General features: G+C 42.6%; 1 protein-coding gene across 2 annotated transcripts in view; it reads right to left on the bottom strand.

Moving 5' to 3' along the window:
• Positions 1-2701: 2701 nt before the first annotated feature.
• The window catches only part of CSNK1G1 (casein kinase 1 gamma 1), a 188562-nt gene continuing 163275 nt past the window's right edge, over positions 2702-27988 (bottom strand). The window contains exons 11-13 of one of the 2 annotated variants that reach the window (XM_068553408.1): positions 25761-25871; positions 15863-15969; positions 2702-8739 (exon numbers count right to left, since the gene is read on the bottom strand). In XM_068553408.1, coding sequence (XP_068409509.1) covers positions 8685-8739; positions 15863-15969; positions 25761-25871 — 273 coding nt within the window. In that variant the 3' untranslated portion in view covers positions 2702-8684. The remainder of the gene's footprint in view (positions 8740-15862; positions 15970-25760; positions 25872-27988) is intronic. The other variant, XM_068553416.1, reaches the window with a different exon arrangement.

Below are 27988 nucleotides of genomic sequence, written 5' to 3' on the forward strand. Positions count from 1 at the left end.
GAGGCGCGGCGACGTGGGCCCGGCGCCTCCACCGAGCGCAGCCGGGGGGAACCGGGGCTCCTGCAGGCCTCCTAGCGGGAGGCAGGCCCCATTTCCCCCTCTGGTTGGGCGCCAGATGGTAGCTCCCCCTGGGGGGCGGAGCCCGGCTCGCCGACTGGGCGGGCGAAGACGCGGGCTCGTGGGTGGCTGCCACGTTACTGCGGCCTCATTGGCTTCACAGCTCGCCGACGCCCAAACAGGAAGGGGATCAGCGGAAGGCGGCGCCCCCTCCAAGAGCCCCGGATTGGGCTTCTGAAGAGGCTACCAGCCCAAGCGGAGAGACCCCGTGGCCCGCCGTGCCTTTGCGGAAGTCGTTTGGCAGGTGGTGACCGGGGCTGTAGGTTAGGAAGTCCGTGGATGGGGCAGAAGACACTTGTCGTTGTCCGTATTGGGCCAGTCAAGGGTTAGTCACACCGAATTGGGTTTAAATGTGACAGCCTCCAAAAACTCTGGGCACGTTTATGCCTACCCAGAGTATAACCTTATACAGCTCCTTCTGTTTTTCTTGCAAAACGTGCTTCAAAACCCACTTCCTTTTGACTTAATCCCTGTCGCTGTCCTACCTTTTTTTCTCTCCCTGCTCTAATCTTACTGTGCTTACTGCTGTATGAGTCAACGCACGCTATTGTATACTCCGGTTCTTAACTTCCTTTCTTTACCTGTTTTCCCAAGCAACTACATTTTAAAATTTTTATTTATTTTGGTGTGAAACGGACTGTGTTGCTCTTACTTTGTATACAGCTCCCCCAACTGCTGCAGGGCTAAGTGCTCAACAAATGCTGGATGGAACAGCCGTCACGTTAGCACTGAGGTGGGAAATAATATCTGCAAGGGTCTGAGGTTGAGTCCCTCTTTTCTAGAAACCTCCAGGAAGGTCAGGAGTAGTCGTCAGATGCGCCCCCAGCAGTATTTCAGGGCTCCAAAGACGCTTGTTCCCAACAGTCTGCAACATATATACTTCAGTACTGGGAGTCTTGCACACACACACCCCCAAAATGGCCACTGACATCTTTCTAAAGCTCGGAACCATGACATTATTAAATGTCTTTAATTTTCAAAGATTAACTCTACAGAAATTCCCGATCTTCACAGCCCAGATTGTAGGTAGACGTGGCTCCATTTCTATAGTCGAACTTGGCAATTTGGTCTCTATATAAGGTGCCGACCTGAGTTTGAGGTTATACATGGCCACTGACATTACCGTGTCCTTCCTTACACTGAGGTCACTGCAGGCGGACTGCAGAGCTTCCACAGTTCTCTCAAATAAATACAAATAACATTTGCTGTTTCTAATTCTCACACCTCAATCCAGACCACCTCTCAATGAGGTGGAGGTTCTTCTAGGTAAAACTGTTGCACTGAGAAAGATGATCTTTCAACCCCCTCTTCCTCCCCTCCTTCATTTTTTGGGTCTATTAAGCCTCTTTCCCCACTCGCTGGTCTCACACTGCCCACACTGAGAAAATTGTTTACCAAGCTATGTTTTCAAAGTAGCCTTCTCCACATGAGGAACTAATGCTAAAACATCATAAAAGCAAACTTCTTCCCACCTCCCCCCACCACCTTTGAAAAAAAATAAGCTTGAAGGATACAGTGCTCTCAATATGAAGTTTTTCTCTCATGATGATTTTTTAAAAAAATATTTGGCTGTGCCGGGTCTTAGTTGCAGCATGCAGGATCTTCAGTTGTGGCATGCGAACTCCTAGTTGTAGTATGTGGGATCTAGTTCCCTGACCAGGGATCGAACCCAGGCCCCCTGCATTGGGAGTGCAGAGTCTTAGCCACTGAACCACGAGGGAAGTCCCTCTCATGCTGATCTTCAACGTGTTTTTTAATAGTGAAAGAAATCATTAAGTAGCAATTGAGTAGTAACAGAAAAAAAATTGGAACCAATCAGGGTCAGACTGGCAGTTGTTTTGTGCCATATATGCACATCATAGTTATACCTTCTGTCTGTATAGATGTTCTTCATTAGTAGAGCAGAATTACAAAGCTGCCATTTCATAGCTGTTCCAGAGCAGATCCTAACTTCCTGGTGTTCTAGCACCTAAGAACCACAGGGATACAGGAATTAGTATGTGAGTGATGAATGTCCAAATTCTGCCAGAAATATTTATTTATTGTTTTTTATTTTATTTTATTTTTGGCTGTGTTGGGTCTTCGTTGCTGCACGCGAGCTTTCTCTAATTGCGGCGAGCAGGGGCTACTCTTTGTTGCATTGCGGGGGCTTCTCGTTGTGGTGGCTTTTCTTGTTGCGGAGCACGGGCTCTAGATGTGCAGGCTTCAGTTGTTGTGGCATGCCAGCTTCAGTAGTTGTGGCTTGCAGGCTCTAGAGCGCAGGCTCAGTAGTTGTGGCGCACAGGCTCAGTTGCTCCGCAGCATGTGGGATCTTCCCGGACCAGGGCTCGAACCCCTGTCCCCTGCATTGGCAGGCAGATTCTTAACCACTGCGCCACCAGGGAAGCCCCAGAAATATTTATTTTTAAAGTGACCCACAGGAGAGGGCAATGTTCAACCCAAAAGAATGATGCAAGAATGCCAAAGTATCAGGCATTATTTTCATTCCTGGATCCTTGTAACTAAGAGTCCTAGCCAGATTCTTCATTACAAGTGAACCAGGAGAGTTTAAAAGCAGACAAACCAACCAACCAAACAAGCAAAATTAGCCAAGAAAGGTAAGACATTTTATTTTACATACAAAAAGGGTGCAAACTGAGTCCTTTCCTCCCCAGATTGGAGAAGAGGTATACTTAAAGATCACATTTGTGTTTTCCATGGTGCCCTAGGAAATGGGCTACTCTGAGATAATATCAAGACCCATTTCCATTTACTCCAAAGAAGGCTACTTCCTCTGCAGAGGAGTTTCTACTTAATGGTTTACAAATCTCTCTCCTGGAGGAACCGTTTCAAATACACTTGAAATTGACATTCATGTTTAAAAATACTACAAGTTTCATTTTCACAGCTGAGCTTTGCAGACCAGTGCCAGGGTTTATGGAACAAAATTACGTATCTAAAATAAAAGGTTTTAAAAAAAGGCATTTAACAATAATCAGACACATCCACGCATCAATTAAAACTGATTTCCACAGCTGATTTATACATTATCTAGTCTTAAAAAATTGCAGTCAACATCCCAACATCTTTTAAAAAGTACAACGGGCAAAGATTAAAGAAACAGACAAAATAATAATATAATAAATTAGAGCATGTAATACATCCAATGGGAATTGATGAATGAACATTATTTTCCATTGGGGGGGCTTATAATATTTTTGGTTTCATCTTTTTTTCTGCTGTTTACTCTTCTGCTTGATAAATGGGGCTCATTCCCAGAGCCAGCTTGCTGCCACACCAATTTAAGAAACTCACTTGTTTCTTGTTTACTTCCGAGAATATTCAGGAACACATGGTCCCAGCAACCTGGGCTGCGAGGTTTTTTTTTCTTCAGGTGGGCTGTGAGTCTTTATGGAAGTGAAATGCATACAGATGAGTGCTGGCACACACATGCACACACAGACACACACACGCACGCATACAAATGCAACCACACACACCCATCTGCAGATACAGTCCCCCGTAACCCCCCCGCCAAAGAAATGGCTCATCTTCCTGAGACATTCCTAACAGATTGATAAGCCTCTTAAAAAAGCTTTCGGTTAAGGGCTGGCCTGGGATTTGGTCTGGAGCTCATGAAGAGGAACACTGAAAATGTCTCACCTGCTCTGAAAGAGGGGATTTGAGGGGAAGGGGCAGTCAGGATAGCTGTCCTCTTGTGTGTGTTACTGGGACGACTGCACTGCATCCCCATTTCTTACCATGGATAACCCTCTGCTTTGAAGGTGGTGGTGGCACTGGAAAGATGATTGTGAGAAGTAAAAAAAGAAGAGTAACAAAATAAATTCTGTCCACAGAACTGAGGTTTCTTTATAACACTGAGTTTGGTAATCAAACTAGAAATATATGGAGTACACGTTCACTTTTTCCTTTGTAATACAAGCTGAGCTACAAACAAACTCTGGAGTGGACTTCCTGGTCGCTTTTTGAGGAAATATGTCAACTACTACTGTCTATATCCAGGGAACCTACTTACTATTTTGAATACAATGGAGAAGCCTATTCTTTTGCACTCAGTCACCTGCAAAAGGAATTAGGAAAAACATTTTTAAGACTGCTTAATTGATCAAAGACTTCCAAGATTCCTTATTTGTGGCTAAAACACTGCTTAAAACTCTGCAAACCCTCAAAAGAGCCATGGTTTCCTCTTTTTCTTATTCAGAAACAAAATCACTCCCCTCCCCCATCAAAAACAAATACAAACAAACACCCAAGAAAAAAACCACAGGCATCCCATTTTGATTCCTACCCACCCATCATGGGGAAGACTGGAAGTCACTGCCCATCAACCTCTAGATGGGACCTTCCTGGAGCCCTGAAGTTGGCAAAAGCAAGAACCCCAGAGACAAGTACCTGCTGCTCAGGCCAATCCAGATGGGGTGCCAAGTTATCCTGGCTCCCTAAGGGTTTCTGGAATTCATCTGCCCACCTTGGGGCAATGGTGTATTGGTGGCAGTGGCTTGACAAAGGCAATGTTGGCTGTATGACAATGCAAGCTCCCGATCTGAGAAATTCTAGCCCTAACATGGCTCTGACACTGGAGACAATGTTGTCAGGGCAATTCACTGGGAATGAAAACTAGTTTAAATACGAAAATGGAAGAGGTGACTGCGACACACGAGGCATGCAGACTTGGGAGAGATGCATCAGAAGAAAGATCAAGTTCCTTAGAGGAGATCCTTCCTAGGCTGCCATGGAAGTACTTATTTTTGAAAAATGCAGGCCATGCTGCTCACTGCGAGGGGGAGCAGGTTGTCTCTTTTGCATAAAAAAAAGTTAAGGCTATGATCTTTAGTAACCACTCTGACATAACCTTACCCTCACTCATTTCTGACAACAGAAGTGGTTACTAACACTGAGAACCAACACTGAATATGTACTCCCAATGTACATTTCCAGTGAACCAGGTTGGAAGGTACTTTAGAGGCGATGGACACCTCTTCTGGCTAATGGCAGGGGCTGTTTCTATGAACTTGGAGTTCACTGAGAATGAATAGGCAATCAACACTTCTACTGGAAAACTCAGGATCCTGCTGTCTTCCGTCACCCTGTATCCCAAAATAAAATGGGGCTTTAATTGGAGGCCAACCTCATCACCTGACTTTGTACCTTCCTAGACCGTTTCCTCCTAGACAGACCCAAAATGGCAGGAGTATGTTAATTAAGGCAGACATGAAAGCATGCTGCTGCTGGCACACTCTGCACATCCTTGCAGAGCAGTCTGGAGTGAAATCACTGGGAAACACCAAGGGATGCACAGCAAGTAATCAACCCTTACTGCACAGACACAGCCATGCTCTGGTCACAAGGGAAGGACCCTTTACGTCTTGGTGGATTCCTGCCCTGCTTGCCTCAATCTGCTCAGGATGCAATGCCTGAAGGACTGCAGGGCTTGGGAGAACCCCTAATGTTGTTAGTGCTTAATGCTAACTCAGCAACTGCATCATTCCTGAAGAAAAAGATCCCTAGGTATCATGGTTATGGAGTGAAGGAAGCTCAAAGACTACAGAGTAAGTGGAATTGGGTGGGCGGTAGGTGGAGGGAGTGCCCAACCCCGAGGCCCTGGCTGAGGAATATAGCTACTCGACGACAGCCAACGGGGCTGAGGAGGGAGGCCTGATGGGATGTGCTGATGGGGATGAAACTGATGGCCAAATTACTCCTTAGGTATCCTTCTTAAAAAGAAAAAAAAAAAAAATTTTTTTTTCTTTTTTAAAGGAAGATCACAGTAGACTCTCTCGGGGGTCTGGAACCACCCTGGAGTACCAATGGCCCTGGGAGGATCACCACTACTGTGCATGCCAGAAGGACTTGGGCTCTTCACCTTTGTTATGAAAAATCAAATATCTACTAAGAGATGTGAGGGGGGCAGAGAGTGAGAATAGTGCATTAGGAAGAACCCCACAACTGCTCAGGTTCAATCCCGCAATAGCGAGCCTTTAAAACAAAGACCCTGAAAAAGTCACAAACCCAGCTGCAAGAGGGCTTGCCCTGCAGCCAAGCTGCTAACTGCCTTTGCTTTTTTGTGGAAGTGGGGAGGCACTTAGTGGAGTAAGGGGTGCCAGGGATGCTCCGGACTTTGCCACCATTTCCTCTTGCCCTCCCATGAGAAGCAAGGCTTTTTCTACACAGGGATGTGGAGGTTAAAGATTCTATACGGGAAATTAGAGTTACCCAAATTGAGAAGAGTTACCCAAATGCCAACTGAGAAACTATGTAAGTTTCAGTGACAGTACCTTAATCACCAGCTAATGTCAAGGAAGCAAACCCCAATATTCAATATTCTTGTGGGGAAGCGGTGTGACCCTGCATCTCCCAGCCATTCTGTTCTGTTTATAGGAAATTTTCTTTTAAAGAAATGAAAGATTACAATCTTTATATAAGCTAGGCAAGTTTGAAGCCAGTGAAGTGATATTTCCTAGCCAAGGACCAGTGGAACACAGGTGAAGCCCAGTAACTCCGATCGACGCTACCGCTGCTATCTCTGCTCCATGTAAGACACATCAAGGGACTCGTCAGAAAATACCAACTACCAGAAAGTATGTCTGCATCCCCCAGTCCAAAAGACAGCCCTACATCTCAAGCCAGAGGCAATGATTTCCATGTTCCCAAAACCCCCAGACTAAGTCACCAGCCACTGTCCTCCATGGTTAGCTCTCTCTACCCCCAGATACAAGACCTCGTTCTCTGACGTGATTAATCCTTTCTCCTCGATCACATCTGGAATGAGAAGTCACTGTTTGGATAAGTCGCTCATCTCAAATGAAAATCAAGCATGAGAAGTTCTATTAACTCCATACATTGGTGACTTTTCAAGCAGTGAATGAGGAACCAAGACCCTTCATGGCAGCATGTCTGGACGTGGAGAGTGTACCAGGGAGAACAGGCTCTAGATGCGTGGCCATCTCATCTAGAAGGAGTCTAAGTCCAAGTGAGAAGATAATTTCACACCTTTCATTTCAGTCTCCTTTCCCCAGGAATTTTCCAGCACTAACCAATCTTACCCTCCTGTTCACTATAGCCCCATACACTGAGGCCTAAGCCTGCGGCTATGGACCTGCTGGAAGAAGATTTGCAGGTACTTGGTTTCTGATAAGGCAGGCCAGCCCAAATGCTGTAACTCAGCTATTGGGGCAAACAGTACACACCAATGTTATTTCCTGGCCCTATGATGAGCCAAATCCTGAGGTTCCTCTGGCAGTTGGAAGGCAGGACCACTTTCCTCCTTCTTGTCCACTAGTGGCAATACGGTGGTGGCTGTTTCATCACTAATTTTGTCCCCCAAGTCACTAAGGAAGTCACATGGCTATCTAGTTGGAAGTCCCTGGCAGTGGAGGAAACAGATATTTCAGATTTTTTTTTGTTAAGCATCTCCTTCTCTGGGATGAACTGTCTCCCGTCACAGTCTGGCTTGGCTGGCTCATCCCATGTGCTGGAGAGCTAGGTTGTCCAAACTGCAGGCTGATGAGGTCAAGAGGCTCTGGCAGGGACATTCTTCAGCAGCTGAGAAGACGAATGAAAATTCAAGTATGTTTCCTTGCCAACCTGAGAGTTCACTCAGAATGACACAGAGTTTGGCTTCTTCTCTTCTGGGTGCTGCAGACCCAACTCTTTCCATTGAGAATGTCCTCTGGACCCATGTTCTCTCTGAATGGCTTGGCTGGCCCCATCCCCCTCAAAACAGAAAAAAAAGTAAAACTCCCAATATAACCAGACACAATATGCATCTGCCATGTTTTTTGTTTAAAAAAAAATAAAATAAAAGTGCAATAAAGTCAGTTTTTTTTGTCCTTTGCTCAGAACAATTTGCAATGTTCTACTGCTGTCTGGAGAACAGAGTTCGCTTGTCAAGAAAGCTAAGAACGCCAACACACAGGGACAGTAGACTGCAGATTTCTCACAGCTTGTGTCCTACAGTGTAACTTCACAAGAGGGAAGGAGGGAGTAACCTGCACCCCGTGGCCTGCTCGGGATGGAGGCTGCACAGGCACAGAGGAAGAGGGAGCCACACTGCCAGACACACCTGGTGGGCGGAGAAGGTTCTTCTCCAGCCTTGGCCTGCATCTCCCTCCTACCTTCTTGGCCGCACCCCCAGCCTCTCAAGCTCCTTCAGCAGACAAAGCCTTCAGCTCATTAGCTTTTATGCTGGAGAGGGTTGAGGGTGGGGCAAGAACCAGGAGCAAGTAAACTAAGGGGAGGGGAGAGAATAGTAGTCCTTGAGTTTTTGTGAATGACACCTTCACTGTAAACAATAGGAAGGAGAGTCAACCAGGCAGCCCCAAGGGTAAGCAGTGGAGGACCAGTGGCTCTGGGACCTGCTCAGAGCCTCAGGCAGGTAGGGGCGGCCACTGACCCACTGGGCCCTGGCTGCCCGCACTGGCTCCTTCTGGGGGCATCTGTTTTTCTTCTTTTTGGTTTGGATCTCCACCCTCCCCCACAGAGGAGTCTCTTCCAATGAGAAATGGCAGGAGCTGCGGGTGCAATCGAGTCAGAGTCCCCAGGGCCTGAGGACTCCTGGGAGGCACGGGTCACTTGTGGCGCTGAGCAGTCTTCTTCCTTTTCCTCTTAAAGAAGCAGCAGCACCTGGAGCACAAGGAAGACCACAAGTCAGTGCGGGAGGCCCGCAGCTGCCAACAGATTTCTGCCTGCCTCTGCTTATTGCAGGGGTGGAACTTCCCCCAGCACCCGCCCACAGGGTCGCCCGCCATCTACAGCGCACATACTGGAGGCAGTGGGCAGTGTCTGCCAGGAAAGCCAAAGGAGAGAGCTGCTTTATTCCAAGCCTAATCATCAAAGTGCTGCAGGCTAGGCAGCAGGGCGGAAGCAGGCATTTTTGGAAGAAGGATGAAGAAGGCTTATTTCCCAGTCTAACACCCCAACCTGAAAGTCTCATCCTCCTTTATACCGAACCAAGGCTGGGGGTCCTCAGGGCTGCATGAGAAGAGCCTGCACTGTTTGCCCCTTGATACAGAGGGCAAAATTATTTAATGCAACTTCGGAGGTCAGTGGGTATGGAGGCTAAACTAAGGCAAACAAATGCCAAGAGAAGTATGATGTTTGGAACTCTAGGAGGCTCTCACGATGCTACCAATGAAGGATTAAGGATTCTCTCTAATCTCATCCCAGCCCCCAGCCAGCTACCTGGCGTAGGCAGGAGAAGCCCTGACCCTAATAACTGTGTGAGCCCAGATCTTTTAACTGAAATCAGCACAGCCTACTCTTCATTTGGAGAGGATCAATGCCACAGTTGATCACCAGGAAGCATCGGGTTGCAGGATCCTCCTCAACTTAGCTTCCCGAGGCTGCTGCTGTGCCAGACTGGGTTCAAGGACTGACCCTGCTTAGGGTGGGGCTGGGGCCTGATGCCTTCAACAGCCACAGCTCTGCCACAGCCTTTAGCTTGGGTACCCGCTCCGTACTGCTGTCTTTGGAACAGGAAGCCCCTCTTGCTCAGGCAGCGACTATTCCAGAAGGGGGTGATGAGGGCTGTGGCATGGCTGGTGCAAAAGATATGTCCTTTCCAGGAAGCTGACACATGGGAAATGAGAACGTGAGGGGCAGAAAGTGGTGGATGGGTCAAAGGTGCCATGTGATGGAGGGGAGTAAACTGGAAGTGTCACTCAGACTTGCTGGATCCTTGAAAGGAAAACTTTCCTCAGAAACTATCTTTGGGTCTCTTGCCTAATCCTTCTGGGTTTAATGTCAAAAATATTCATACAGAAATAAAGAGCTGTTGCTTACTTCCGCATACCCCTAAGTCCTCCACTGTAGCTAAGATTCCCCCCTTTTTTAGTCAGACCCCTTTGTATTCCCACACCCGATGGACTAGTTATCAAAAATTTGGAGAAAGTGTCTTCTTAGAATGCAGAAATAGATGTTTACACAGACAAAATGATGGGCTTTAACCATAACTGAATGAATTAAACATGGAGATATTGGAAATAGGAGCTCCTTAAGAGAGTCTTAAAAAAGATTTTCTAAGAGTATAATGACATATGTGATGTACTATTAATGGGTGTCAATATAGTCACTAAACAAAGTGTCCTTTGTATTTAGAGGCTGAATAAATTCTTTTAAATAAAAATGACCAGCACTTTTGATTGTTTTCAGTCCTTAAGGGAATCCCTGGGGAAGGATTTTAAAAAAAGGTCATTTTTTTGTACATATGCTTTAGAAAACAGACATTTTTTCAAGCTGAATGTCCAGAAATTATTAAATAAGGTGAATTAAGTCTCATGGGAGTACCAGTACTTCAATAGAGCTAGCTACCTGTTCCCTGTTAACCATGATTTTCAGAGGGATCACTAACATTTAAGTCACTTTTTATTCTTATGCTTTTTGGAGGATGCTAAGATGATGATTTTATGTTTTTAAGTTAAGAACAATCATTAAAAAGTCTGAAATACTGTTTTGGTCCGTTTCAAATGATACAATTTCTCTTTTACCTCCTCCAAGGCAAGTCATAAGAATTAATATCTACTTATAAGCATATCATAACCTGATGTGCAAAGCTGAATTCACCTGACTGGAGGAGAGTGTGAGCTGTGGCTTAGAGCCTTAATTTTTGCTAGTTACTGTAGTTAAAACTTCAGCAGTAGTAGAAGCTTTTAATAATTCTACCCACGAGGAAACGGGCTCCACAATCAACTCTTTGGTTTCTGTGGTGACTACCAGCAATAGGACCTGTTAAACTTGGTCAGACCCCAGACCAAGCCCACTGACTGACTCCATACAGATGTCTTACTCTCAGAAGAGACTGAAGGCAAGTGATGAACTCTTCTTGTGTCTCAGGTTTCCTTCCAGCTGATTCTTTGATTGGCTCTCCCTTCAGCTATTCCTTTACTATGCTTCTCTGCTGTACTTGTACATTCTTCCCTTGCTCTAATGCCTTGTTTAAGCCCCACAGTATCCATCAAGTCTTCCTGAACCATCCCTGTCAACACTGACCTCTCAAGGGACAATACCATAAAAGTGTCCTTTCAAGCATGCATGTCTTATCTCTCCAGGTAGATTGTATCTAAGCTCTTTGGGGAAGGCCTTGAGACCCCCTAGAGTTCCAAGCACAGAGTGGATGAGCACAAAGTAGGCCCTGTATTTGCAGTCAGGATCATGTGACTGACATCCCACAGGAAAAAACAGACCACGATGATGTCAGATTACACAGACACATGTTTGCTAAATAAATAGGCCAAATGTCCTCCTTGATACTGTAATACTATAAATTCTATCTCCATAAAACCCAATTGTTATCTTCAATACATCTCTGTCCCTTGGGAAACCCTGTAGGCAACTTGGCTTAGACAGTTAGGGTACAGAAACCGGTGCCCAACTCAGTTACTGAAGACCAACAGAAACAAGGTAGTCACAGAGGCCAGCAGACTGTTATCACCACACGCAATATTATCCCACACGTGTAGTGTAGGCGATTCTGGCTCCAGACCACAGCAGACCAATCAGCTCACGAGCACCTGGAGCTCACAGGCAATGCCCAGGAAGCGAGACGGGGAGGTCACTGCCTTACAGTGAGAACACGCCCCGCCCAACGTGGAGCCGCCAGGGCTTCCCCTTCAAGACCCGCATGCTGCCCCAAAAGTGCATTCAAGGGACCTTCTCCAGGAGTGGGAGAGAGACTCCAGTGTCTCACAAGCCAAGTCGGCCCTTGGCCCACTATATGCTCTTATAAGAAGGGAAAAGAAAAGAACAGGAAAAAAAAAAGACAATAAGTGAAAAACAAACCAAAAATTCAAAACAACAACAACAACAACAAAATGTCCATCTCTCCCCCAAGAAGCAGCTTATTTGGAGATACTCATATTCTACATATGGAAGAACCAGCTGAACCAAAAAGAAAAGTCACAGATTTTTCCAAAGCTGCTAATTTTAAGGTTAGAGACCGAGCCACAGAATGTGAGATTATCTGGCGACAACTGTCCTTGGAGTTGTGAGGAATAATTAGATTCTGATTATACAACTGGTACAGTAATCTGGTCTTCTTACCTCTGTCCCTCTCTGCCTGATAATATCTAGCCGTATTAATTTGAGAAAAAATTCACTCAGCGAAAAATGAAGAGACAATTTTGGATACTGTGGGATATTGTTCTGACAGGAGGAGGCTGCAATGTGGTGGGTTTGGAAGGAAAAAAGGAACAGATTAATTGCTGGGTACAGGCCTGCCCATCCCCACCTTGTGGATCTCGTTCCCCAGTCTGGGTGGGTATGGCACAAGGTGGCATACGGGAGCCACTGAGTGTTCTTAAGGCATTTTGTTTGGCTTTGCCAATCCCAACCTAGCCTGGTCCGCTCCCCTACCATGTGGACCGGAGAGAGGGACTCACCACAGGTTGAGCATTTTCAGGCAGCTACAGAGTGTGTAAAGAGAAAAACACAGAAAGGAAGAGAGAGAAAGAGAGATATTAGTCCACAGAGGTGAGATGGAAGCGACTCCCTGTGAGCCATGCAAACATGCAGTATGTGTCTGTGTTTAGTTTCTTCCTCTGTCAAGGCAGGGTGAGTAGGCCCAGGCCACTTGGTCCCCACACTAAAGTGGAGGGGGCAGGTGCCTGATAGAAGCATCGAGGTGGGAGCTGGATCTCAGTGAGGGCTAAGGCAAAACAGAAAGAGTTGGTGGGAGCCCCAAGAGTGGGCTTTCCTGGGCAACTTCCAGGAAGGTAGCAGGACAAAGAGCATATGATCCTGCCTGTAAGAATTCAATCGGGCACCAAGGCCAAACCATTTTGGTTCCCACATGAAGTCTTACCGTGCAATTTGTTAAGCTAACCTCCCAAATATTCTGAGGGAAAGAGAAGTCCCTAGCCTTTCTATAAGACCAACATGCCTGACCAAAGCAGCCAGCAGTTAGCTCTTCCTCTAGAGGGGAAAACAAGCTTAAGAGACACTTTATCTTATTAGGAGGTGACAAGCGAGGAGGGTCACTGCTCGGATTAAGGTGTAACTGCCAGAAAAAGGCCTAAATCCCATTCTTGTTAATTCTCAGAGAAAATGAGGTCCACGCTTGCTAAGTTGTAGCTAAAGTCAGTGGATAACCAAAAATTCCTGCGTTCTTACCATAACAAAAATCAGCCAAAAAGCTTTGCCTTGCCTCACTACCCTTCCAATCACCCTTAAACAAGGACATGTGTCCTGTATCTAGAGAAAAGGGTAAGTTAAATGTTTATTTTGTTTACAGAACAAAAAACGAGACCCTGTTATTTCTCTCCTCCTTTACACGAAACCAGCTGGCTGAGGAACCCAAAATCAAAAGCTGGGAAGTGAAGGTTTCCACACTGTTTCCCCAGTACTCTAGCTGAATCTTAATGTAGGCAACAGCCCCCTTTTTTCCACAAGCAGGCTGCATGGACAAATGGCATCACAGCTGTGTGCAATGAGGAGTTGCGTGGGATGATGCCCTGTGCTTCTCTGTGACTTCTTCCCATGAAAGTGATCAAGCAGATGGACACATGGCTCCCCCGCCCCCAACCAATACATAGAAGGCCAAGAGGAAAAACACATGGCTGTGCCCTGACAGTTCCCCGGACAACATGGATTGGTAGCTCATGAAATCACCGGGGGAAATGCCACACAAAATGTCCTAAGCCATGAGCTTCTGGATGACATTTGGTCAAATACGATTGCTCCCCTCTGGTTTCCACGTCTTTCAGAAGGCTCAAACCTGGCACAGTGGTCTTTGCTAAATGGGGAGACTTTAAATTCTCTTTACATCTAGAATTTAGATTATACCAGAACAGAACACACCAGATTGAAATCTGTGTGTGTGAATGGTCCCCTACCTTATACACAGAACACAACACCACACTCACATACACAATTAGTGTACACATTTACCAAAATGAAATGAGATAAATGGGTTCAAAGATAATTCTGTATAGGGCATACTGTAAGACTAATAAAGCCCATTCAATCCTGGTATTCAAAGTATAGTATGAAATCCAGAGCTCAACTTCTGGCCTTCAAAGTAATAGCTGCAACGGTGAACTGGGAGTGAGGTGGGGATGGGAACGGGCGCAGCCATCTTTCAAGCCCAGACAATGTTTGGATCAGACCACAAACATTGCCATCAGACCCAGTACAGTGGTTCCCAACCTCAGCGACATATTTGAATCACTGGAACTTTACAAACTCCTGATGCTCAGGCCACATCCGTGATAAGTTAAACCAGAATCTCTGGAGCCAGGATTCAGGCATTTGTATTTTCTAACATGCCCCAGGAGACTCCAAAGGGCAGCCAAGGTTGAGAACTCAGAGGGTAGGAGTACCACACTGTTTATTTGGGAGAATGAAGTTTTGTCATGGAAACTGAAAAACTGTGAGCACCATTAAAACTTCCAAAGCCCCTGAGAATAGGCAGCATGTTTCCTTTTACTAAAAATGGTCTCCTCCTGGCACTGACCCCCACTCCCTTGTCCTCCTTATGTATTCGGGCCTTACACTAACCAGGAGAGGAGCATCTGAAGCTGCCTGCAGTCAGTAGGGACTCAACAAGAGACAGTCCAAGTCACCCTTGGTTGCTTTTTATCTACTGGGTAGGAATCCTCAAGTCCTGGCTTTTAAAGGAAAGGACCTCTTGAAAGAAAAGTGAGCTCATCAAATAGATGGGCAGCAGAGCAGAGGAGTGGGCAGGGGGACAACCATGAAAAGGTGTATCCGGAAGAACGCAGATCTTGACTAGCCTCTTACTACCTTTTACTGAGGCATAAGCATGTTCTGGTTTGGACTTAGGCTAGTTGGGGGTTCAAGAGATCACTTAAGGCACAATATCACTATAAATATGTTGCCTGCTTCTGAAAACAAGATACTGGGATAGCCTGGATGTTCGCAAAGGGTTTATAAGAAAAGGCATCCATATCAGGGGTGGCAGCGGTTACTGATTTGTGAAGGACTTCTCTCTCCCTACCTCATGTTGCCTTGGAGTTTAAATCTGGACCTGAATTTGGGATGGGGCAAAAAGGGAAAGAAGTGATAGAAATGCTGCTTTTGCAGCAGAATCAGCAGTTATTTCACCTTCTACCCCATTTTCTAAGAGTTTAAACACAGACCATGCAGAGAGCACCAAGGGGCTGGTGGTATGGGCAGGGCAAGACACTAACATGCAAGAGAAGCAGAAAAGGGAGTGGGGTAACCTCCTCACCCTCTTGGGATGAGTGTGATTTCCTCTCCATCCCAAGACTCTTTCATTCAACAGGCGCAGAGACTATTTTTCTTGACTGACTTATCTTGAGTCTCTCTGAATTCAGAATCATTTAAGTGAGAACAAAAGGGCTCTGAGACCCTTGTCTAGGACTATAGATGCAAAGTGGTTAGCCAAGAACCAGAAATCAAATGCTGTTCAGCATGGCCCATGGTTTAGACAAGCAGATTCTTCTCTGTGTCCCTTAGGGAGCAAGAGGCTCCAGGGCCCCAAGAGGCTCAGGACTGCTATCTGCTGTAGCTCTCATACCATGATTCTTTTAGTTCACTATGTCTTTTCATCCACGTGGACTAAAAATGTGACTGTCCTCTCAGAAATCACAGCTAAAGAAGGGCAGCAGCAGCCTTAAGGTACCATGCAAAAAATAAAATGGTCAAAGGAAGAAAGCTGTGGGCACAAGCATGAGGTATCCAGTCTGAAATGAGCAGCACACGACAGGAAGAGACAGAGAAAAGGTTTTTCAACCTATAACTCAAGAGCCCCCTTGAAAGATGAACGTACTTCGCTTCCTCCACTACCTCCACCTCGGCGTGAGCTGTGATCGGTGCGTTGGAGTGGGCTCCCGTGGGGTCATCAACATTCAGCTCTCCGTTGGTTGAGCTAACCACCTGAAACAGAAGGACAGAGTGTGACGGACACCACGGCAATCGGAGCCTCGTGCCAGTGCGGCAGAGGGTCCCTAGCGGAGACCTGGTCTCCAGCTTAGGTAGCAGCCAGGCAGTGTTTGGGATGTTTGTTTTCCTGGGTTGGGGGGCTAAATGTCCTCACTTAGGGAATGTTCCCAGACCCATATCATGTGAGAGCACAAAACTCAATGAGTTAATTACATAATGATGATAACTTCCATACTGAATGCCTACTCTGTGTTAGGAACTCTGCTACATTGTGGTGTGTGTGTGTGTGTGTGTGTGTGTGTGTGTATCAATTTAATCCTCACAAAAATCGTATAAACTTTTTGGTCATATTACTGTCTTTAATTCTATTCCTCTCAGTTTATTATGCTATAATTATATACAGACTCAGTGATGATGTTAAAAAAAATTCTAACAAGGAAATCAATAGTGAGCATCAAAAACTATAAGCAATCACACTTTCCTTCAGAAATTTCTTCATGGCTTTGGACCATCGGTTTGAAGTTACTCAACTAAGACTGCCACATCCTCTCTGGTGAGATGGCAGACAGTAAGGAAACACTTTCCCTTGGAAGACCAGTCTTATTTCAACAACCTTTATTCCAGGTTCAGTGTCATCCCATTTCTCACTGATGGTCCCCGAATTGTAACTGAAGGCTCTCACTCCTGTCATCTGGTTAGGTGGAACCGATCAGGCTTCTCTTGCTTGTGCAGCTGCTTCTGTCACCTGGTTTCATTTCCAGCACATGATTCCTGTTTATGTGGGTGCTGGGAAGTGGGAAAAGGGAACCTGCTGGACAAACCACTCTGCTGTTAAAGACCTTGGCTGAAACATGGGAGAGAACCACAAAATAGGATAAATGGTTCAGATACCACACGCCCTCGGGTAAGTAACTTTTCATCTATATGAGACTGCTGCTTACAGACTGATGTGAGAATTATACAAGAAAATGAATGAGACAGTGTGTGGTACAACAGCTGGTGCACAGTAATGGAGGCAGCACAGCGCAGTAGATGAGAAATGGGCTCTGGATTTACTCAGCCCTGGCTCTGAGCCCTAGCTCCACCACTTACTTGCTGTGGGTCCTTGGGCAAGATCTCACTCTTTCTGTGCCTGAGCTTCCTAATCTGTAAAACGGGCAAACAATGCTGCTTACCTAACTGGGTTACTGTGCAGACCATCCACAGAAAGTGCTTAGCCCAGTGCCATGGTCCATGGTAATGGCTCAATAAACGTTCAGAGTACTGTTATTCTCCCTCCATAAATGTTTACTCTTATCTCCCTCTAGATATGGGGTCCTCATTAGCAGTTAATTTGCAAAACTTTCCTGCACACTTATAAAGAGGAAGGTGGAAGGAAATGTTTAGTATAAGGAGTCTTTGAGGAAAGGGTAGACAAGGTGAATACTACTTACCAGAAGTCTATGCCCACCATTATTTCTAAACCAGAACTATTTATTACTCTTATTAATTATACAAGCTTTAAAAAAATTAAAACAATGCTGTACAGTTAGTCAAGGAAACATACAATATTAAACTTGGACTTAACCCATAGGAGACCCAAGTTTCTGCTAGTGATCAAATATAGCATCTCTGATCAATGGAACAACCTAACCTTATTTATCTCCTGACAGGATATAATGAATACTACATAACATTATCTATATAGTATTCTTGCCAAACAAAAAAGTTTTATCTGAATCTAAGTATGATGGAAAAAAACAGACAAATCCAAAATGCGGGACATTCTATATGACAACAAGCCTGGATTCTTCAAAAAAGAAATGCCTCAAAAATCCTTTTTTTTTTTTTTTTAAACACAGAGGTGACTGTTATAGATTAAAAGAGATTACGAGACTAAGAGGTTGAAAAAGACAAGAGGCATAGCAACCGAACACAATGCAAGAACCCTGATTAGATCCTGAACACTATAAAATTAATTTTGGAGACAATTGGGGGAAATGTGATATGACTGTACATTAGCTATTACGGAATTATTAATTTTCTTAGATATGACAATGGTGTTGTTGGTTACATGAGAGAATGGCTTCATTCTTAGGAGATGCAGGCTGAAGTATTTTGGGGTAAAATGTACTTACAAATAGTTTAGAAAACACCCCCCTCCCGAGTTAAGGCAAATATGGCAAAAATCAATCATTTGTTAATCTAGGTTAAGGATACATACAGGCTCACTGCACCCCCCCACCCCAGCCCTTTGCTGTAGATTTTAAAATTTCAAAATGAAAAGTTGGGAGAAAACAAGCAAAAATGAAAAGTTGAGGAGAGAATGTTTACAGACTGGAGAAACCACAGCCTGTCATGCTAATGTTGTCCTGTTAATTTCCTCAGCCTATATATGCTTCTTGTGGGCACATTCTGGCTGCACACTAGTGATAATGCTGGTAAATTCATTCTGTGAGCACAAGGGTTAAAGGAGAAATCACAGTAAGTCTTTTAGTAAACAATTCAGGAACTAGACAAGATGTTAAATAAAATGTCTTGGCCTCTGCTGACGTGAACAAAGCGACAGTAGGCATCATCACCACTGTGAATTACTTGGTGACTCTGGGTCACAGCACGTGCTTACAGTGTTTCGCATGTCTCATACTCTCTAATTTCTCCTTACTATGTTGCCGCTTGACCCACAAGCAATGTCCTTGAGCAATCTAAGGAAGAAGAGGTTATCCCCATTTTACAGACTAGACATCTTGTCTGTATCCATGAGTATCTGGTCTCAAACAAATCAGGCACAAATGGTAACCTTACCACCAGTTGTCTAACCTTAAACTTAACTGCACCTAGAATATACTTGGGAATCAATGGCAACTAATCTGGGTCTCTAGAGCATCCACTTAATTATTTCAGGTTGAAGGTACAGTTCGTCAAACCACTGAACAGTTGCCTAGATGTGCAGTGGAACAAACACCTAGTGTAGGTGACCCAAGAGCTGGATTCCAGGCCTAGCTCTACCATCAACATTCTCTTTGAGCCCTGGTTTCTAATTCTGTAAGATTAGGCCGATAACCACCTTGGTCCTATTTACCTTATAATTACTACGGTAGTTAAATAGAATGATGTTTAGGAAAGCAATTTGAAAAACTGTAAAGAACCTAACAAATGTAACAAATTATTAGTATTTGGAACTATCATTTTTATACTTTTCCATTGATTATTTTAGAATAACTTAATTAAAAAGTAAGCGTTATTTGTATATCTGGAATACTGACAATTTATTTTGCTGCAATCACTATTAATATTAATTTCACATTCCTCTGGCTATATCACACAAGACCAAAGTAATTAACACAGGATTATTCATGAAAGAGACTAAGGTGAAGTACTATTTTGAACTTTAGCCCTTAATATTGGTAACATCCCTTTTAAGAGTCTCAGAGATTTGAGTTATTAGCCCCATTTTTCAAAATGTTACCATGAAGAAAAATCAGAGCTGTGTACCAAAGGAAGCAGTACTTTAGCTGCTAGTCAACATTTCAATGCTACTTCTCACAACTAATGCATTTGGTAATTCTCTACTTCAGCTTCCCTATCTATAAAACTGTAATAACACTAACCTTAATAAGAGTTGTAAATAATTATAAGTTATAAAGATTTGAGCAAAGTAAATATTAGCTAAACGTTAAATGTCATTCTTAAGTCTTATGCCCTTATATTTCCTACATGTTTTAATTCAAACAATTTTAGAGTCATCTTTTTGATAGAGAAAAATATTCTGTCTTTTTTAATTTAGGCCTTCCACATGTGGAAGATCTGTGTAAATACTGCAAGGATGAGAACCGTAGGGGACCTGCCCATTAAACAGGTTGAAATGGGAGTGTCCATGCGCCTTGTCAGAGCAAACTCTTCTCATCCTGGCATTCTGTCCACCCTACCATGGCCATGGTGTCTTCAGGTCATCCAGTTAGGCCAACCACGGTTCAACCACACTAACTTTAGCAAGTGAGACAACTCAAAAATATATGGGCATCTGTTGTGCTAGAAAGATACTGCTGATTTGGTTTGCAAAAAGCACAGCCTTTACGAGTTTACAAAAATTGGGGCTAAAATCAAAGAGACAGATATAGTGAGGAGCAGCAGAGCTTAACATAATATTAGGGAAATGGCACAACTACCTGTCCCCTATCCAAGTGTCAAGGAAGCTGGCAGAACTTAGTTCTACCAGGGAATTGAAGGAGGTTGTATTTTTCAAAAGTGCTGCCAGAAACTCTAGTTGACTCCAATTCTAATCTAAAGACAACTAGTCACAGTGGACAGCAGGAAACATTGTCCAAATAAGCACTCCCATGTTCTAGGAACACAAATCTAGTAAACTGTCCAGACATGCCTGACTCAGGCGTTTCCCTTTTGAAGTTATTATTTATCTTTGTTTTATTTTCTAATTACAAAGCAAGCATGTTTGTTGTAAAAAATAAATTAGAATATTAAAAAAGACAGCATAAAAAGTGCAAGTTTCCAGTGACATCATCACGTGGAAGTGTCTAGTGGGAAATCTGGTAAATGTTCCTTGAGAATAAGGGTATGCAAAGTATTTATTTACATAAAAGGACAAGTAGTAAATATTTTAGGCTTTGTGGGGTATGGAGTCTGTGTCCAAACTACACAACTCTGCCACTGCAGCATGAAAGCAGACACAGACTGTATGTAAACAAATGAGTGTGGTTGTGTTCTAATAAAACTTTATTTACAAAAACAGGCAGAGGGTGGGATTTGGTCCACTGGTTGTGTTTTCCCACCCCTACTCTATATTCTTTTTTTTCCTCTGCATACACTAATGTATATGTGTGTTTATGTGTGTGTGTATTCTCTCTGACATACATATTTTTTCATACATATGTGAAAATAAAAACAGGGCCAAATTTTACACACTGCTGGACCACTTGCTTTTTCCACAATATATCTTGGCCATTTTCCGTGACATCCAGAGATCTATCTCTCTCCATGGTATGGAAGTGTTATATCTGTTTAGTTAATGCTAAACTGAGATGTTCTGTAAGTGTAAAATACACACTAGATTTCAAAGACTTAGTAAAAAAAAAAGGTTAAATATCACAAATATTTTTAATAGTGACTATATGTTGAACTATTTTAGATATACTGGGTTAAATATATTATTAAGGTTAGTTCCACTTGTTTCTTTTTATTTTTTAATGTGATTACTAGACAATTTTAAATTACAGATGAGACTCATTTCTTTTAACAGCATTGTTCTAGAACATGTATCTTTAGGATCTGTGCATTTTTGAGGGGTATTTATCTGAAACTGGATTCACTGGATCAAAAAGTGTAGATACTTAAGATTCTAACAGGGGTTGCCAAATTACCCTCCATAATAGTGATAACTCACATTTCAACAGTAGTAGAGGGATTGGCTTTTATTAAACAAACAAATTTTTGCAAATGAGATAATTAGAAACTGATATGTGTGCATATATATGTTTATATATATATTTTTAATTGTTAGGTTTTATTTTTATCAGTTATATAAGCACACTGTGTAAAGAATCAAATATTTCTACAAGGATTCTTAGGAAAAACAATAATTTCTTTCCTACACTCCACCATTTCCCCTTCCTTTATAGCTGATTCCTTTGTTTTTTGCTTCCGTATCTCTGAATAACATGCCCCTTGATTTGTCACTTTTAGGCAGTATATTCACCTTTTCCATCTTTCTATTCTGCCATTAAAGTTTATACTGTAATTCAGATTAGATCAATCCTTAGCATTTATATTATGACTATTAAAAGCTATTTACGGCTATGTCATGGAGTATACCATGGTTATCTTTCCTTCCTTGTGTAATTTCTTGTTTTCCACGGAGTTAATGATCTTTTTTTTAAAAATATTTATTTATTTATTGATTGATTGACTGATTGATTGATTGCTATGTTGGGTCTTTGTTTCTGTGCTAGGGCTTTCTCTAGTTGCGGCAAGCGGGGGCCACTCTTCATCGCGGTGCACGGGCCTCTCACCATCGTGGCCTCTCTTGCTGCGGAGCACAGGCTCCAGACACGCAGGCTCAGCAGTTGTGGCTCACAGGCCCAGTCGCTCCGCGGCATGTGGGATCCTCCCAGACCAGGGCTCGAACCCGTGTCCCCTGCATTAGCAGGCAGATTCTCAACCACTGCGCCACCAGGGAAGCCCATGATCTTTTATAATTTATTTTTACTTAGCTTTTTGTAAATTTTTTGCTAATCACTAATTCTAACCAAACTCTGTCATTTATCTACTTTCAAGATATTCTGACTTATCAGTATCCTAGTCATTTCATCATTTTGGTAAAATTGCTCTCAAGGCCTCCTGACCAGCTCTGTTTGGGACAGGCTGTCCTCTTCTACTGGAGTACAACTGTCATCCTGGGACCTTCTATCTTTACCATTATATCAATATTGCTTCTTTCCTACACTGGATCTCTTGTTTCCTGGATCCAATATTTACTCTTTTCTTGGTTTATTCACTCATTTTCATAGCTCACATCCTCCTACAGCTTCATAAGGGTGCATGAGATGTAAAATTCCTGAGACCACAGACTTCTGAAAATGTCTTTATTCTATATTCCAACCAGATTGACAGTTTGAATGAGTACAGAATTCTAGGTTGGAAATAATTTTCCCTCAGAAGTTTTGAAGGTATTGTTCATTGCCTTCTAGCTTCCAGCATTGCCATTCAGAAATCTGAAGCTATACTAAGTTCTGATCCTTTATTTGCATGTGACTGTTTTCTCTTTCTGGAAGCTTGAAGGATCTTCTCTTTGTCTTCAGTGTTTTGGAATTTCACAATGATATACTTTGGTGTGGTTCCACTATCCATTAAGCTGGGCACTTAGGGGGCCCTGTTGATCTGGAAACAAGTCTTTATGAGTTCTGGGAAATTATTTCGTTAACGAGTTCCTCCCCTCCACTTTCTCTGTTCTCTCTCTGGAACTCCCATTATTTAGAAATTGGACCTTCCAGACTCTCCTTAAATCTTACGTTGTTTTCTACTATTTTTTTTTTTAATTAAAAAAAATTATTTACTTACTTACTTATTTATTTTTTATTTTTGACCGCATTGGGTCTTAGTTGTGGCATGTGGGATCTTCATTGAGGCATGCGGGATCTTCTGTTGCGGCATGCGGGCTTCTCTCTAGTTGTGGCGTGCGGGTTTTTCTTTCTCTAGTTGTGGTGCGCAGGCTCCAGGGTGTGTGGGCTCTCTAGTTGTGGCCCGCAGATTCCAGAGCACATGGGCTCTGTAGATTGCGGCACACAGGTTCTCTAGTTGAGTTGCGCGAGCTCAGTAGTTGTGGAATACGGGCTTAGTTGCCCTGGCACGTGGGATCTTAGTTTCCTGAACAGGGATCGAACCCACGTCCCCTGCATTGTAAGACGGATTCTTTACCACTGGACCACCAGGGAAGTCCCTGTTTTCTACTATTTTTCTCTCTCTTTGCTCTACTTTCTGGGAGACTTCCTTACAACTTTATCTTCCAAACTACTGAGTTTTATTATTATTTTTTTAATTGTCAAAATTTTTATTTAGAAATGAATTTGAAATAACATTTCTTCCATGCCATGTGTAAATTATTAATAAAGTTGTGATGAAATACATTGTTTATGACTTGATAATTTTAGCTGTGGATTTCTAATCTGAGGAATGTATGTAGCATTCAACTGATGCACTAGTAATTATTCCTGGTCTTAAATTGCTCTATAAGCAGCAACTGTTTCAAACATCAACAGGAAGAATATAACCAGTATCATTATTTTTTGCTCAGATAACATAAGAAAACTACTGAATTTATTATCAGTTTGTTTACCCTGTATTCATCAGAGCACACATGTTAATATATGTAGAACTTGAGAACATGAATATTTCTTATGAAAAGAAAAATAAAACACTCAAACTATTGAGTTTTAAATTTTTGTTTACTATGTTTTTAATTTTGGAGAGCTATTTTTTTGTTTGTGTGTTTGCTCTTAGAATGTTCCTTTTAAAGGTAGCATGCTGTCCTTGCTTCACAGTTGCAATATCTTCTATCTCTGAGGTTTTTAATAACAAGGTATTTTTTGTTGCTGTTATTGCTTGTTTTGGTCTCTATCTTATTAAAGGCTTTGCTCAGAAGTCTGATAATCCCTGAGTGTTTGCTCATATTTAAAAGTGGAAGAATGTAAAGTTAACTGGCACTGTGAGTACAGGGGTGGGACTTTTAAGTACGGATCTCACTGCAGAATGATCTGGCTGGGCCATTTCATTAGGGAAACCCTGTTGTCAGTAGGCTCAGATGTTTTCTTTGGGGCTGGTTAGATTCCCCAGAGCCGACTCAATCTCCTGCCTGCAAGGTACATACTTGACTATCAGCATTCTGAAGTACTAAATGGGGAAAGCAGGCAGTCAGTATGCACACATTCATTTAATCTCCCCTTTTCCAGTATGGTATTCTGTCCCCAAATGTGCCTTGTATCTCCTAATCCAGAGACCCTCTTTTTTGCCCTCTCCAAAGAATAACTCTTTGGTCTTTGCTGGAAAGGAGGAGAACATCTAGGGATCTCCGGTTTCTCAAACAGACTTTAAACCAATCTTTATTTTAGCACATGCCCCTCCACACCCACCTCCCCCTTATAGAAGGCCAATTTCTGAGGCTTTTGGGGATTCCCCAGTATAAATAGGCTCTCAAGCTTTCCCCTGTGTTGGTTCAGAATCTGGTTTTCTCGGGACTCCTAAGTCATTTAATAATTGCCCATCTGCTATCCAGCTTCTAACAGCCGATTGCTGTGGCCTCCTCTTCTGTTTTCTCCATTCTTATATGGATTTATACCTTAAAAAAAAAATCTCCTTATCATTTTTTTAGTGTTGTTTCAGGAGTGGGTGTGTTCAATCCATCATTTTTACCTATGAGATGTTCCTATGAGATCATTTTTGGTTTAGAGGACAAAGCTGTCTCCTAACTTCCTGTGAATAACACAATCTTCAGTGAGTCACTCCATGTAAAGGCATATCCTAAACAATCAGCTTATCAAGATGCATTTCTGTGTGAAAAAGGCTTGCCTATTCCTTTATAAGAATTTACATTTGGTAGCTCTGGGTTCACCTGTGTGCCCCAACTGGTGGTGTCACTTACCAGTATGAGAAAAATATTCAGGTTAAGATTATTAAAATAGTGACATATATGAAAAGTTAAGAGATGCAAGGTGTTCTTAAGTACAAGAGAGAATAGAGATTTGAAATAGTCCAAATGAAATCAGAAATAATTCTCTAAGACCACACTTATTCCAGGGAGAAAAAAAGAAGTAGCCCAACTTCTTGGGTTCCCACTCATAAACGGTTGAGTTGGACCAATGAACAATCTCACCTTATGTACTAGGGCATATATCATCATGGAATGAGCTACATATGCAGTCCTCTATCCCCAAAATACTTATTTTAAATATTTCTTTGCAGTTCCCAGACTTGACACTAAGAGACTTCTACCTTGAAATTATTTTATGGTCTATCATGAGTGGATCAAGGTTGTAGGATTAGTTTAACCAGGAATCAGTATCAGAAGTCATATAGATATTTCTTAGTCAATGACAACAACCCAGAATCATCTCAACAAGTGAGTCTTACAAGTCCACCTAGGTAGAAAATCAGCACAGAGACATTCAGTTCACTATAAAAGCAGCTCAGCCTTGCTGTAAGTTTCCATTCTAAAGGAACTTGGGTTTTAGAAACAAGCCAACGTTCTACCAGCCAAGCTGGGAGGGCCAGGAAAAGGCAATAAAGGCCATAAGTACCTGCACTGATCCCCCATGGCGGTCTGCAGCCAAGTGAGACGTCAGGTACGAGGTATTGGTCTGCCGGCTGGGCTGGACTTCCCACTCTCCTCGGCGCTCTGACGATGCAGTCTGCTCAGGCATTAGGAAGCATGAGAGCAAGATATGGAAGGAAAGGTGAAGCAACAGCAAGCAATATCAAAATCAAGTACATTAGTGTCCCTAAGGGTTTTGTTTTTGTTTTTGATTTTGAACAACTGCTGCAAAGCACTGAGAAAAAGATGGCTTGGCTACATTCATTTCAGCCTAATGAGCCAACACATAACTGTCTCTAGCACACCATCCTTGCCTAGACACAGAAAAACAATAATCACCAAAAGAGGAGGTTAAAAAAAATAAAAACTATCAAAAGCTGGAATCACCTTTTAGCTTCCATATTAGTAAAATTTCAGTAGCCACTAAGCAGACCAAATTCAGAAAGTTAGGATTGTTGGACAAAGGAATAATCATACTTACAAATCATTTCACTAATTATCTATCTAAATAGACAGTAGTCAATATAGAAAATTCACAGCATTAGGAATCAAGGTAATAAGCCTTTTCCTTGAATAGGGAGCCCACTACCCTCAACATAAACTTCCAGAAGACTTTCAACTAAGATAAAATGAGCAGTAGCTGGAATATGCTTTCTTATCTAAAAGGATGAACAAAGTATCTCTTCAAAAGCAGGTTCACAGGTCAAGAATATGAAAAGATGGGGGAAAATAAGGCTACAATGTTTCTCAGATTCCTCTAGCTAACAGCCTCTAGCCTGGAATTAGAAAAAGTTTAGATAAGACTACTACCAACTATTTTCTTCTAGAAAGCAAAAGGCAGATCTTTTCCCAGCAAAAGGAGGGCTTTCAATTCAAAACCTCGTTGGGTTCTGCATTCACCCTTGCTGTCATTCAGGCTCTCTTCATTCCTTCTTTACCTGTTTTTTTAGATCTCACACTATTCTGATCTTGCTCCTATGTGATATTTGTTCTGAAGAATCTGTTTAGGTGCCACTTCCCCTGTGCCAGATGGCTGAGCAGGTGTTAGCATCATGATGCTCAGCTGTAACAGTCCTAAGGTTCTACAAAAATGAAAAATGAGGTGTTGGAGAGGCAGCAATGAGGGATTAGTAAGTCAAATTTTAACTGCTGCTGATATAAACAGCAGCAGGGGTTGGGACGTGATATTGCTGCTCTGCACGAAAACCAGTAAGGATGCTATAAATATTAGAAATGTTCACAGCTATAAATGTTGTATTCTATAAAAAGGAAAAGGAAGACCGAAGTAGTAGTGATTTGAGGCTCCATTTCACTCACCCCCTTCTGTAACTCATTGACAAGAGTTGTTTAAAGCTCATCTATAAATCATCAAAAAGGCTTCTCCCATTTAAAAAAAGCGTCGTACACCAGCTACAACTTACTCATCTTCTTTAAGTAATGGAATATGAGGTGACATGGGAAACAGCACTATAAAAGATCCTGGCCATGTTTTCTGATAGTCCTCAGGGAATGAGCATATTCTGTAAGAAGGCAACTATATTAACTTGCTTGCTATATATACTCTTACAAAAGAGGAGTTTAGTTTTATACTGCTAGTCACATTTGAGAGAATCAAAGCTACTCAAAATATCTCCCCACCCCAATTAATTCTGCCGAGAAGTTCAGAAGTTCAGTTCAGAAGTTCAAAAAATTTCATTTTTCCAAAATAAGACCGTGGTTTATAACATAATCATAACTATTTTATAAACCAATATCCATATCTCAGAGCACTTAATCTCATTTATTCTCACTACTGGACATTTGAGAATATATGTGTTCTTCTAATATTATAAGTAATATCTATAACTAATATCTATTAGTGATAGCCTCTTCAGTTCTCTCTAGGACTTTATGAGTTTTTTGTAGTATTTAAGTAGACTGTTTAAGCTCCTAAACTACTATATAGAATTGTCTGTTCTCAAAAAATTTAAATGCTTAAAAAATATCCAGACATTTATAAGTCATTTGGTGCTGTTTTGAGTTCCATGATACATGTTCAGTGCAATTACTTCTCTCATGAACACTCTCTGTTTTGCATTTGTTTTTAGGGCAGATGATACGTATGTAAAACACTCATATGCTTTCAAGCTTAACAAAATCCTGGACAGCTGGATCAGCTATTATTTCTAGTTTTACTGAAATACATCTCAGAAGTCTGACTTGATGCTACTGTCT

The sequence above is a fragment of the Eschrichtius robustus genome, chromosome 1, assembly GCF_028021215.1.
Source record: "Eschrichtius robustus isolate mEscRob2 chromosome 1, mEscRob2.pri, whole genome shotgun sequence".
Taxonomy (NCBI): domain Eukaryota; kingdom Metazoa; phylum Chordata; class Mammalia; order Artiodactyla; family Eschrichtiidae; genus Eschrichtius; species Eschrichtius robustus.